A 14,481-nucleotide genomic window follows, 5' to 3' on the forward strand; every position below is an offset into this window, starting at 1 on the left:
ATAACCTTTCAAAGTAGGCAAATAGGTATAAAGTACTTCTTAATTTAATATAAAATTAGACCATTATATTATGTTACATAATATGCAATTATATATTAATTAAATCATTCAAACAATAAGTTTTACATTATTTTCATAAACATCAACATTGGCATTAATAATTAGAAAAATAAGAGGAGTTCTGTAGAAGTAAAAGTAAGCAAATTTGATAATATCTTGTAGTAAAGCTTGCTAGAAGCTTTGTAAATAAGGATTTGACTTTATAAGTATTTGTAGGTGATTAATAGGTTAAAAACTTGACCAATAAGTTGGCCATTGAGTCGCATATATTGATCATTTATTTTATAAGTTGGTCACATATTGCACATGTTGGCCACTTATGATATAAGTTGGTTATTTCATACACATGTAGAAAACTTGCCTTGCAAATTAGACACATGTCTCACAAGTATGGTACTTCATTGCTACCATTGGTACCATACTTCATCAACACTTTGTTTAATATATTGACTTGCATCATCATGCTTTACTTGCTTGAGCAAATATCTTTAATATAGAAATTAGTATATTTGATGTAATTTATTATAATTGAATAATAGACTTTGGGTCTTGCAAACAGGAAGTATCCATGCATACTTTCTTGGCGCAAGCGGTGAAAACAAGAGCAGCACGCTCTGCAAAAGCCCTGGCTGTCGAGGAATCCGAATTCGCGGAACCAACAGCAGTGCCCGAAGCGATCCCGGTCGCTATCCCGACCACAGCAGGATCATAAGGTCCAGACGAAGAAGTTGCGACGAGGATCTGCGGACAACGGGAGTGGAGATGTATGGCATGTGAGTAAAGATCTAAGCCTGACGGTTTTCGTAGATGGATCTGACACGGGCAGTGCGATAGTCTCGTTCAAGGTGATCACCAGACGGCGACGGATCGGATTTTAGGGGTTAATGCGGCGAGGTGTTGTCTGTCACCACGAACACGATGCATCAGTTGGACTCAACGACGTTAGCACGCGCATTAACTCCCAAAACTTTCGTCAACACAAATTAGAATGATGGAAGATACTTTTCGTTAAGATGGTTTCATTTCATTCCCATCGTAACAACTGCTCCTAATAGTTGTTGAGAAGCAAAGTGAGGAGTGAGAAACAAAGTTGAGATCGTGCGATTGAGAGACCTGGCATTCAGTTATGCGAACATGGAGTGCGTGGTCTTGGAGAATTTGCTTCAAGACACAGATAATCCTTTGGGAGATTTTGTGCACATCTTCGTCAACCGCTTCCTGAGTCTTTCAAACTACAGAGGATGTTTAGCCTACATCACTCCTAGACGCAATATGACCAGCCTATGAGTTATCTTTGTGTCTCAATCATGTCTGTGACCTCCTTTACCTGCTCCGGACCACGACAAGAAGAAAGCAAAACTTTAGCAGTAGCTCTATCCGGGATACAACCGGCAATGAGCATCTTTTGGTATACTGAAACACATTTCCTGTACAACTTCCGTTTTGAGTAGGCACCCATGAGTGAGGTCCATGACATTACATCGGGAGTAAAGCCTTTTGACTCCAGCGAATTGAAGATTTCCTCAGCTCTTTCAATGTAGCCACCTTGAGCATAGACGTTTATGAGGGTGTTCAGTGTGATGATGTCAGGCTTGCATACACTACCTTGCATAGATTCGTACAAGCTTTCCATTTTATCCATTCTGCCAAACATCACCATGAAATACAAGGACATCAGTCATTAAGGAACCATGATGGTAATGTCGGGCCCCTTCACTCCATTCTAAGAGCCTGAACTACTTAAATGTTTTCACGATTTCCAGCAGGCTAAACCTGGACAAAGCGAGTCCAAACTTCCAACGCTTAACTGGTTGCATTATAGACATCGATATGTTTTGAAAGAAGTGCTAGTTGTGCTTATTTACCTCCCTGAATTCCCATACGCGCCTAAAAGGGAATTGAACATAAAAGTATCGGGCTCCACTCCCATACTCTCTAATCTTCGTACAAAATTCTCAGCATCAGTGACTCTTCCTGCTTTAACAAAAGCGCTTAGTAGAAGTATGTGCGACTTCATAGTGGGTTTAAATCCTACTTTCTTCATGGAATCGTAGATAGCTTGTGCATCTGCCATCCCACAGGCTCACTGTGAACATGCTCGACACAGCCCAGTCCACCGTTTACATGCAAAGTAGGCTACAGACGCAGAAACTCTCCAAGCCGCAGATTCTCTCTAATGTTATTACTCATGTAAAACTATTTGATCTTGGTACATGATATTTTATGTATCTACAATTGGCACAAAGCTTCAGAGACCAGGTGATAAATGAAAAGATTAGGCAGGCTATGCATGCTTCTTATGGAAGGTTGAATGGCTATAGATTTGGAAGCTCATCAGTGATCAGATAAATAATAAGATTTGAATTTTACCAGAAATCAACCCTGCACGACCAAATGCGTCGATGAGTATATTGTAAGAGACATGATCAGCTTTCACGCCTGCTTCCAACATTGTCTCAAACACTTCCTTCGCACCAGCAGGATGTCCTCCCCGACTGCAATTGCACATCGCACATCTCATTCATTATGCTGAAGTAAGTCTGTCTTCAACCGAAGCATACTTTCGAAAGCAAGACATTTCGTTGGAGTTGAATTAATATTGTGTTGAGTTTGTCGACTTCAAATACATTTAGCGTCATTTATTTAATATTTGGGTAGTAGTTCATTCAATGTACATATCTTTTCCCTTTACATGTCTGCAAATATTTAATTACGTGGACCACGCCTATCAGCCGATGAAATAAACCGTGTTTAGACCAGAACGTGCAAGAAACACAAGAAAAAGAAGCCACCACGCACGTATTTAAAGTACGACCTACTGTTTGTGTTCTACATTTGTAACTGCAAGAGATAAAGTGATCATTGGAGATACATCAACAAACCTGTATGCTTCCAACAAAGCGTTGTAAGTGTAGATGTCAGGAACAAAACCAACTGATTGTAGCTCCGCAAATATCTCTTCAGCCCTCACACAGTTTCCCTCCCTTGCATGCGCATTTATCAGTGCAGTGTAGGTAAAGAGACTGGGAGGACACAATGCCTTGCGCATACTTTGAAAAAGATGTTCAGCTTTAGCTGAATGGTGAGCCTGATTAAATGAAAAAGAAATTATTAGGACGTTCATGGTTTCAACAGTGCAAGCTAAATTTCTGTCCACCACGCCAACTATGATAACCATGATAAACACATCAAGACATTGACTACTCTCTACTTGCAGCATTCAAAAAAATACAAAATCCTGGAGACAAGTGTGTAACTTTAAACTGATTATGAGTAGTTTCAAATTTGAAATGGAAAGTGACTTACTTTACCATATATGTTTATCATGAGAGTGAACGTGTTGACTGCTGGAGGAACCCCTCTATTTTGCATCTCCCTAAAGACATCCTCTGCTAGCTGCCAGCTTCCAGACTTGTTCAAAACCTCCAGATAAGTGTTGTACGTCACTAAGCCTGGCAACATCGCCCATTATATCTATAAAATTGCAGGAATACATCTTAAAAACATTTATTATACTCAAACTGTATTATCTGTGTTACGAAACACGTCAAAATCAAGTGTAGGGTACAAAAACCAAATGAAAGACGGGAGAAAAGCGGTTTTTTGGAAGAAATCAGCATGGTCTATACCAGGAGAACAGTTTGACTCCTTCATTTCATGCAACACCCTCTCAGCTCGCTCAAGCTGACCCCCACGAGAATAGGCAGCCATGAGGACATTGAAGGAGGTTTCTGTAGGCAAACATTGAAACTTTTTCATGAGATGAAAAGTATTCTCCGCTTCTGTCCACTGCTTGGTCCTCCCGTAAGCGTCCATTAGCATGTTAAAGCAGCCCACGTCTGGCTTGAACATTGATCCCTGTAGGATCCATTCATAAATCTGCACACATATACTAAAAATTTTAACTAAGAAAGCGAAAAGCAAGTCATAGAACAACGTCAACAAGATAATCTCTTGCAAAGCCGCATGAAGAGAAAGTCCTTGTACATTCCGAATGAGATGACATACTAATAAAGGAACAAGAACTATTGGGTGAAATCAAATGATACTCTCACAACATTAACTTGAATAGTCAGAACAGTTAGACAAGAAAAAAGCTCAAGTGAAACATCACAGGAATAAGTTTAATGTCCTATTCATGTAGTGATCCCAAGTAACTAGGTTTATCCATGAAAGGAGGACACTACAATATAGGCTGTGAAACACTCAAAGCGTGCACTCACACCGCCTACGTCTTAAATGCGTCGTTGACTAAGAACAAAATTAACTTTTAAAGTCAAGTTTAAAGATTGTATACAGAGCCCATACCACTATAGCACTTCGCCACTTTCGCTGCCGTCTGAACTCGGCAACTGTCTCCATGAGATCTTCCCATGAACCGACACAACGAGGAAGAGCATCAAGCGCATCCCATACATCCTGAGGACTTTTTTGTGTCAAAATACTCCGCGTTAAGGCAGCAGCGCCAGGACTCAAAACAGGTGGTGCTCGATCACTCCTACTTTGCGGCGTGTTACCCCAGCCTCTCCCTCTCCTGATCGGAACTGAAAATAATGCTTCAATCATCCGTTCAAATCTTGAAAGCAGAAAATTCAAGACTTCATAAAAGAAAGACTCCATAAACTACACAATGAGGAGCTTAACAGCCGTAATTACTGACTACCTTTACTTGCAGTTTTATGGCTGAACCTAGAGCTTTCAGCATCATAACCAGTTTGCTCGATAGGTTTAGCAGCTGATATTGTCGTCTGGATATCTAGTGTGCTCCACCCACATCTCTCTGAAGATGTATGACTACATGTTGCTCCCAAGTTTGAAATGGTTCTGTTTACCACCACCTCAAATTAGTTACAAAATGTACCATCAGATTACAAGAAAAATAAAAATAAAAATAAAACAAAACCAAAAAAACAAAGATATACGTCAGAAGTTAAAGCTTATAGGAATCCTATTCTTGAGAAGGCATACTACTATTTTTTGAACCTCATAATCAAGAGTCACATATAAGGTTCAATCGGTGCATTCCCTCTTTATTCAATCAGACAGCAAAATTCAAGTCTCTTTGCAGTCGAAAAATTCATAGCAATAGCAAAGAAGTAAGGTACCTGAGAATCGTGCAAGTGGCTGAAGAAGCAACCAGAAGTGTTGCCATCGAAGACATGGCTGGTCCTCCTTAATACAAAACAGAGCTTCAGGTCATGCCGAAGCTTGTGCAGCAGGCACGAAATATTGGACAGCCGTCGTCTTGGCGTATGTCGCTACAAAGCAAAACCATCACTCAATTCCATCACCGAAGTGATCCTTCAATTTATTATGTATAACCTAATGCTATCACACGAAGCAGCAACTTACGCGATGCTCTGTCGGGTCCAAATAGCGGATTCAACTGCGCAGTTTCCTGTCACAATGTTTGAGTAAAGAATGTGTTGCATCACGGAGAGAGCAAGGCACCAACACCTAGGAATAAACCTAGCGAATATTTTTTTTTACTGTCGCAGACATCAACGTCATTTGGCAACCCCAGAATTGGTCACGGACGTTGGAAATTCCGCTGCACTGAACAAAATCAACAATCGCAATAGCGTTTTCTTTTCGCGTCGAAATCATACTCCTTCAGACGAACACTCACACGACAAAAACTCTACTACGAATTCTGAAGCTCATAATCGTTCCAGCTCCATCGATTCCCTGGCGAGCAGTGGAAGCTAAAAGAAATTTTCATTCCTCCATTCTTGGGATGAGCTCAAATTTCCGCCGCAGCGCGAATAGAAGCTCGAACACATCCGGCGGTAAATGGTGCTGTGGCATGAAAAGACGCCTACCTGTGGAAAACGGAACGAAATCCTAATAGCTGAAGAGTTGTGAGCTAAAACATGACGAGAGAGAACTCGCGGAAGAGAAGACGATCCCCCGCGGGGATTTAAGCGAACGATACACAAGTCGATGCTTCTTTCGTTTCTTCCCTTTCCTGCTGCCTTCCGTTTCAATGAACTGGATAAGAGCACTAAGGCCGGAGACACAACATAACAGGCAAAGCCGACGAATGCGATTTCTATTTTACACTTCAACTTTCATTTCCTGCAAGACCTCATGGGCAACTTGGTCTGACCTTATGATTGTCGTGATTCATACGATAACGTCGGTCTCACTGCTGCGTCATTGATTTTGATTATTGAATGTTGAAAGATTTGCGCTAATGTAATTAGCGCGGTGACATTCTGAGGGTTCCTAGGATTTCAGCAGGTTCTGTATTCACATTGCTTACTTTGTTGTGGTAGAGACTTGCGGTAAATTGGGAATGAAAAGAAGTCATACAGATGTGAAATGAATTGGCACACAATAGTCTTTAAGTTCGCCAGAGTGCTACCTCGCAAGATTGAAGTGCACCAATTTGAAAGAAGAATAGATTTAACAATATGGTCTCAAGCTCTAGGTTAAATATAAACCACACTCAAATCTGCACATGCCATTCAACGTGTTCTAGAAGCTAATGTAACCCTGCACAACTTAGAAAGCTGAGTTGATTCTAGATCAACATGCAAACCTAATCATTTGTCAAGAGCAGTGAGGGCCAGATTGGAGACTCCGCTATGATACTGTACAATTTCCATAAGCCACGTTCCATCACTGTACAATCAAAACATAAAATCTCATTTGGTGCTATATACATAACACAGCAACAGGTGAAGACAAGCTTGAAGTCCAGCCTCTTTATGCGAGTATACCCCTGTTCTGTTAACAAAGCCACCTATCCATCGCTCTCGATTTCAATCAAGAATGAATGATGAAGCTTTCGACGTCGTGGATAAAGCGGAAGCAGGGTTTTACACACCAGAGTATGATCAAATAGTTGAGTCTTCCCAAGTGTGGCTACAAGGCAATCATTGGATTCTTTTTTTCCTTGAGAGGAATTACAAGAGTACAGATCAGCTCAGCAACCTATGTGGGCACGGTTTCCTCATCGCTTCTTTCGGGCTTCATGAAACGTTCGTATTCAAGTTGTACCATTTCTCCACCTTTCTTTCCATCAAATGAACACCTGTAGAAACTGCAGCGAACACACGATCCACGCAAGTTGGACAATATTCTCAAAATTTGATCTCCACACATTCTTCAACCAGAAGGTTCAAGCATTCACGCATAAGCAACCTTCCAAGGGTGTCTGGTAATGCAATTTATCCGTGTCCCAGATCATCATCAACAAATAAACTAAAGATAAAACCTCGTTGTTGAACAATGTAACTTGTAAAATTAAAATAAACTACGAGATTTCACAAAAGAATTTTCAATGAATGTAAAAAGAAACATTACCTTCCATTCGAACAGACTATGACAATCGTGTTCTTCTGAGTTCCAAAAGCTACTATCGCCTTGGTCTCCTCACGCACACGGAACTGTGCAAAGGACCACTCTGAACTAAAGTACTTGGGCAGCACAACTGTCAAAATGAATAGATATGAGTTGTACAGCATATGCATGCGTTCAGACAATTTAAACCACTAATGCTAAAAAGTATAATCAATAAACAGTAAAATCCTTGGTTTTCAAAAAAAATGTAACAACCAATAGAACCACAATATCCCGACAGTGTCCGGGTCCTATAGAAGAAAGAATGCGCATTACATACCAGCCTGCTCTATACTTAAATTAAACGAAACCAAAAACACGAAGCATGTCAAATAAGATATTTCAACACGAGTATCCAGCAAAAACTTCAGAGCCGAAGGAATAAAAGCCAACCCTTCATGAAAGAAAGTGATGAACCAGCGTTTGCGGACGCGGAAGACAGCAATGACGAAGAACTGCCTTTTGAAGGGCTATCATTAGTCTTGCTAGGAGATGAAGCTGATCCTGTAGAGGGTGAGAACGCATTCGTAATTGCCTCGGTTTGAGCTTCTTCAGTGGTTGGTTTGACTGTAAACACATGCACTGTGCCTTTGGCACTAGAAACGGCAAGCCAACGAAGATTCGGATGAAAAGCAATACTATATATTTCTGCATGTTCTGCTCCACGTCGAAGCTGCAACCACAAAACAAGCAGTCTTTTTAGAAACTTCATTTGTGAATGACCCATTTGTTCATGGACATACAATTATGAGTTAGTTACTTTCACTTACAGTTGAAATCGAAGGCAATTAATAATGATTGTAAGTTTCCAAATATTCTCAATGGCCCATAGTAGACCATTGTTTGATACCTTTGTCCTATAGATGGTGGAAATATGTGATATACCTCTTGCAACTTCGTGCCATCAGCAGTATTGAATATCCGAACAAGAGTGCCCTTGTTACTTGCAGTGGCCAAGAGAGATCCATCAAGAGAAAGTGACAGGCAAGCCAATGAGGAATCGTGTGCCTGTATAAACTTTGTTTTCTTTGAACTGTATAGCTCAACCCGCACTTCACCCTTCTGCTGACCAGGGCATGCAAGAACACATGTTTTTGGCGCGGGAGAGAGTGCACAAATTCCTTTGGTGTTGGACCAAGTCTCGATTTGATGAAGCAGCTTCAAATCAGCAAAGTTGTACACGTATATTTTAGATTCCAGGACAACAACAATCTTATCCCTTCGAAGGCGAACACCTCGAACTTCACTTCTAAATGACAGTTCCCCAATACACCGGCTCTGATGATGATCCCAAATCATGACCTTATTGGGGGAGTACCTCGGTGATTTGCCTCCACCAACCAAAGCTAAAATGTGTAACCTGACAGGTCTCCGGCAGTTTTAAATTCACAGGTAAGAAATAGATAGAAATAATAACCAGACACAATGACCCCAAGAATGTGAAAAGGTTCACATCAAACTACGAAGCGAATAAACGGAGAAAGAGAACTCGGAGATAAAATAAACCCTATCAATTCAAAACTGGAGTAGTATCGAACCTAAACAGCATTTCGACAATAGAAATTCCCGCGCCATCTAGATCTTTATAGAATGCTTCCTTGAAGGGATCGCAGTTATAGACACGAAATCCTGTCTGCGTGCCACATGAAAAGCATCCATAGTCTTGATTGAAGGCAACAGAAAGCAAAGCATTCTGTTGAGTAGACAATTGTTGAGCCTCCACCCGCGGAGAGGCTTGGGGAGAAGCTACGGTTGAGTTATTCGAAGTCGGTGAAGAAGGCATAGAATCCTGACTAGGGTATGGGCCTTTATTCAGTGCTGATGGCGGCACTGGAAGAGGAGGTGATGAAAGAGCCATTCAGTGATGAAACTGGGTAACGTCCAATCTCGGATAATTATATTATTCGATGCTTTTCTGATAAACACACGTTCAACGCACAATTAGCACTGAACTGGCTGAACACACAATTTTTGCTCCAAAACAGATATGTTAAGAGAAGCATCAGAGTCTCGTTACAAACTACAGCAAAACTCAAGAGCATTGCGGATAGAAATTGATAAATATTTCCAAAGACTTGCACAGATAACCCTGCAAATAGCCGATAGTAAGGAGGAACCAATTGACAAACCTAAACCTAAATTTTCAAGTGAATGAACCAGTAATAAACATAAACTCAAGTGATTCTGTCAATTCAGCAATGAATTTCGCTCAGCTGGAAACAAAAAATACTCAATGGAATAAACAACTTTTCTCTAAAGCTGTCCACTCCAGAGAGCATAATTGCACGCGCAAGGAAAGTGAGACAAATAATCAAGACGAGGCTAATTTGTCACCTTCCTTCAATAATGCGCAAAATCTAGACTACAACCGCATCCAGAATCACTAAAGCATCTGACGACTCATACCTGACCACCCCTGATCACTCATAAGATGTGCATGTACGTTACGACATCGTAAGGCGAAGAAAATAATTATACCGGCTCCAAGCTCAACCGACCTCAGTACGAGTACCATCGAAAGATACCAAAAGGACGACCCACTCTCTTTCCCAAACTCATAACATATTCCTCATCCCCTACTTCCAGGGAGACTCTGCCAAAAGAAAATTCGCATAAGTCACATCTCAACTCAGCCCCTTCTCCTCTACCAAGACGCCGCAGCAACAAGCATACACGCATAGTTACGAACAACTTCATGCATCATCAACCTAATCTGACTGAGCCCAACCTCACTGGAACACCAATTGCACCCCACATTGCAGCAAAAAAGCTAAAGTTTACAATTCAGAATCAGATCCACATAGATACACCGACCAACACGCAAACACCATTCCCATAACCAGAATCTTGACCTCGCACGAAGCCAGGGGTCCAATCCAAGCAACAGAAGGTGACGCGATCCAAACCCTATCTGGCGGAGGCGAGTTCTGCGTCCTTCGCACAGGCTCGTCCAACCCGAGAAAAGAAAGGCTCGGAAGCTAGAAGCAACGTAACAGTCCTCCCTAGCAGATGAGTATGTAGACATAGAATTCACGAAGCAAGACGACGTTGGCCAGAACCTGGATCATTATGCAGCGTGGAAGTAGAGAGCGATCCAGGCAAGCAAGCAAGCACGCACGCAAGCAAAGCAAACAAAAACTATGGTATTGACGCCAGGGTGCATCTGGTTCATAGCATCCGCCTGCCGCGCGGGACGAAACGATCCACGTCGGATGACCGACGTGGACGCCACGTCCACAGATGACAGGTCCAACTCGACTCATACGAAAACTATTTCGAACCATTATCGTTCTGCGCGTTCACACTTGCCCACGCTTCATGCCTCGTTCCCACGCAAATGGTTGTTTGAACGTGTTCCCATGCCTGTTCCTTTACCTCCAATAAAAATCTATAACATATTCAATGAAATAAAATAAAATGAAAACCTTGAGAGTTCGACTCTTAGATAGTGCAATTTTGGATATTTTTAGAAATATGTGTAAGTAAGTCTTGCTACCAAAAAGGTTATATTTGACAATAGTTTTAAAAGACTGTAAGTAAATTTATATTTGTCGGAATTATATTTAGAACCTGAACATATAATCAGTAACTAGTAATTTTGGTTTTTAAATTTTGATTGAGATTCCTACTTCCTATTGCTGAAGTCAAGATATACTTTTGGGTATAATCTCAAACTGCCATAACTTGTTTAGATGTGAACAATTTATTTGATTATTTTTTCTAACATAAATTGAAATTTTAGATGTGTTATGGATGATATGTTAATGTGTGAATAACTACTTTACAAACTTAAAGTTTTTTGGCAATAAGATAACACTTAACTAAGCAATTTATGTGAACAATTTTAAAATTTTGAAATGGCTACTTTAAGAATACTTATTATTCAATAATACTTGAATTCAACAACAGATTTCAAGATCCAATTGTGCTTTTTGAAATACAATGGATTAATCTTGGTTTTGTTTTATTTATTTATTTATTTATTTATAGGCAATGAACCATAAATATTTATCATTATTATAGTTTAGAAATTTCATATTAAAACTAAAAAATTCATTTTTCATAAACTTAAATTAAAGATGATGCATCCTATTAAATTGAAATTCTAATAATATGACTATTTAGTTATATATTTATTTCAACTTTAAATTTACAATGATAATGTAGTTCGAATCATATTCAAATAATTTTTGCTGCTTCATCATGACAAATTAAAATATTTTAGTACTAGCTTTATCAACTTCAAATATTGGATCATTAATAGAAAGTTCAAAAAATATCTTAAAACATAAATATTTGATTTAAAATGTTATTAATTAATTAAAATTTAAAATTAATATTAATAAAATATAAATAAATAAATAAATATTATTGATATATATTTATTTATTTATTTGTTTTATTTTTTTTGTATTCTGTCATTGTAAGGCATTAACAAATGTTAGGATCAAAACACTATTATAATAGACAAAAGAAACAAAATAGTTTCCATTTCATCTGCTTCTTAAAAGAACATCCCACTATTACATTCTGATGTCACCTCGACAACTGAGAACTTTGTTTGTGCTGACCATTTTGATGTTGGGGTGAGATGTTTTCACCAGTTCTTAAAACAAGACTTTGGAGTATGATAATGAATTGGACCCCTTATAATATACTCTTTAGATGCCTAACCATACACCTTTGGTCAATGCAGTTCATATTGTATTATGGACTCACTTAAGAGTCCATTTTATTTGTCTCTTGGATTATATAACTCATAATGTTTGTTTCATTTGTTCCATCAAAGATTTCAAGCATACCACACATGTAATTATTATTCCTTGTGAAACTTATCTTTAGCAAAGGAGAAAAGTTAATATTATAGATATACATATTTACCTACATTATAGGAGTTAAGTAGAAGTAAATAAATTTGATAATATCCAATAGAAAAAAATATTTAAAATATTATAGATGCAAATTTGACTTTATATGTGTTTTTAGGTAATTGATAAGATGAAAACTTGGCCAACAAGTTGGCCATGTAGTATACATATTAAAAACTTGTTTTGCAAGTTAGACATGTGTTAGAGGTCCAATAGAATGTTGCTATATAGCTCCTAGTTAAATAGTATTTATAGAAGCAAGAGTGAGATCTTCTTCATTCTTATCAACTCTCTTCTTGCTTCTTATCTGGTTTTGAAAGTCTCTGATTTTTAATCCTTGATAATAGTCATTTTAGTTTCTTCTTGAATATATATACTTTCTTATTTTATTTTATTTTATTTTATTTTATTTTATTTTTATCTCTCTTGATATATATCTTATTTTTTATTTTCATTTTTTGAGTTCTTATGCTTAACATCTTCATGGTTAAACAAATCTCAAAATCATACAATGTATAGGATCTTACTTTTGTGAGTTTGACCAATAGCTCTAGTTTGAGAGTAATTTCTTCTTTTATTACTACAATTACAACTAGCTCAAGTGACATACTTTAGAAGCCCATTAATATTTTTATTGTAATAATTATTATTTTAATTTAATTAAATTTATATCTATTTTTAGAATATAATAAGAATTCACATGCAAATCTTTAAATCTTGTTTAAGAAGAAGTTCAAAAATACTGCACTACAAAGAGACATTATTCTTAAGAAAAAGCTAAAATCTTTGATGATGTCTTATGACATAGAAATCAAAGGCTTCCTACTTGAGGTAGAAGTAATAGTTACAAACATGGCTAAAGTTGATAACAATCTAGAGGACAACACACTCATCTAATTGATATTGGTAAGTTTGCCCATGATATGGATCTCTTTAAAAATATGTTTATTAATATTCTTACTGCAAATTCTAACATATCATTCTCTGATTTTTAAAATTACTTGCAAATAGAAGAACATAATCACATGTCTAAAAAACCAATGGAAGAATCTATGGTAGTAACAAAGACAAAAGAAAATTAAAAGAAGTTGAAAAGAACTTCAAATAAAAATAGAGTATTAATTTATATCTATTACAATGATTCAAAAAACTATTTTAATATTGACATATTTTGAAAAGAATGGTATATTATAAATAAATTATAGAGAATAATCACATATGATTTATATAGCAAATAAATTACTCTTTTACAGCTATTAAATAAGCCCAGGTTGAAAAAAATCCATCAAGTAATTGTAGAGCTATGACTAATCCAATTAGGAATAGTATTGAAACATTTTTTTGAGTGTGGTATCCAATTACATATCAGTACTTAGTAGGACCTCCTTTGGCCTTGATAACTACTTCCAACCTCTTAGGCATACTTTCTATTAACTTTTGGTACAAAATTGCTTCAATATTATTCTATTCTACACCTATTCTTTTCCATGATTCTCAAACTCCATTTGGTTTTATCTTCCAAGTGTTGAGCTGACATTTGAAGTACTACCAAAGATGTTCAATGATTTAAGATTAAAAGATTCAGCAAGCCAATCCATAATTTTAATTCTATAATAATCAAACTACTTTCATGTTAATTTTGAGTTGTATTTGGAATCGTTATCTTGCTAGAAAGTCACCTCCTTCAATGCTAGGAAGTAGGGTTTTTTCAAGAATTTCCACAAATTGCTCAATATCCATCCTCCCCTCAACCTCTATCATCTTTCCAACTCCATTCCATTCCATACAACCCCATACCATTATATTTCTACTTCCATGCTTACTTGTTTCTTGGATCTTCTTGTCAAGTAAGGACTAAACTTTTTGTTTTCATATCCACTTTCTGCTATCTGATCCAAATCTATTGATTTTTTTCTCATCTAACCAAATAGCCTTCTTCCAATTCTTCATAGTCTATTATTTATACTTCAAAGCAAAATCCAAGCATTATTTCCAATAGCAGGTAGATAGTAGTGGCTTTTTCTTCTTCACCATGGCTTTCATATTCCATTTCTTGAGAATATTTCAAATAGTTTGGATTGACATAAGATTATTGATAATATTGTTAAGATTTTTAGCAACCTCAATAACATTTTCAGCCTTCCCAATGTTGATTTGGCAAATAATTGTTCTTTCATCTATTATAATAAGCTTCTTTGGTTTGCCT

General features: G+C 37.6%; 2 protein-coding genes across 6 annotated transcripts; both read right to left on the minus strand.

Moving 5' to 3' along the window:
* Positions 1 to 1,200: 1,200 nt before the first annotated feature.
* On the minus strand, positions 1,201 to 6,127 carry LOC112283451 (uncharacterized). 2 transcript variants are annotated; one of them, XM_024522097.3, is made up of 10 exons: positions 5,883 to 6,127; positions 5,166 to 5,318; positions 4,724 to 4,884; positions 4,369 to 4,604; positions 3,690 to 3,939; positions 3,367 to 3,512; positions 2,943 to 3,148; positions 2,431 to 2,555; positions 1,926 to 2,127; positions 1,201 to 1,703 (listed from the first exon to the last, which is right to left on the minus strand). In XM_024522097.3, exons 2-10 carry the CDS (start codon positions 5,219 to 5,221, stop codon positions 1,349 to 1,351), a joined length of 1,737 nt encoding a protein of 578 aa, XP_024377865.1. In that variant the 5' UTR covers positions 5,222 to 5,318; positions 5,883 to 6,127; the 3' UTR covers positions 1,201 to 1,348. The 2 variants fall into 2 exon arrangements, with proteins under 2 accessions (XP_024377865.1, XP_024377867.1); XM_024522099.3 differs by having other exon boundaries at positions 1,926 to 2,034; positions 5,166 to 5,940.
* A 275-nt stretch (positions 6,128 to 6,402) lies between these two features.
* On the minus strand, positions 6,403 to 10,537 carry LOC112283452 (autophagy-related protein 18c). Of its 4 annotated transcripts, none has more exons than XM_024522102.3 (7): positions 10,314 to 10,537; positions 9,886 to 10,000; positions 8,946 to 9,322; positions 8,293 to 8,767; positions 7,801 to 8,080; positions 7,372 to 7,498; positions 6,403 to 7,108 (listed from the first exon to the last, which is right to left on the minus strand). In XM_024522102.3, exons 3-7 carry the CDS (start codon positions 9,263 to 9,265, stop codon positions 7,000 to 7,002), a joined length of 1,311 nt encoding a protein of 436 aa, XP_024377870.1. In that variant the 5' UTR covers positions 9,266 to 9,322; positions 9,886 to 10,000; positions 10,314 to 10,537; the 3' UTR covers positions 6,403 to 6,999. The 4 variants fall into 4 exon arrangements, with proteins under 4 accessions (XP_024377870.1, XP_090107612.1, XP_024377871.1 ...); XM_090251486.1 differs by having other exon boundaries at positions 9,814 to 10,000; XM_024522103.3 differs by lacking the exon at positions 9,886 to 10,000 and having other exon boundaries at positions 10,467 to 10,537.
* Positions 10,538 to 14,481: the final 3,944 nt, after the last annotated feature.

This window comes from Physcomitrium patens, chromosome 6 (assembly GCF_059467195.1).
Source record: "Physcomitrium patens ecotype Gransden chromosome 6, ASM5946719v1, whole genome shotgun sequence".
NCBI classification, from domain to species: domain Eukaryota; kingdom Viridiplantae; phylum Streptophyta; class Bryopsida; order Funariales; family Funariaceae; genus Physcomitrium; species Physcomitrium patens.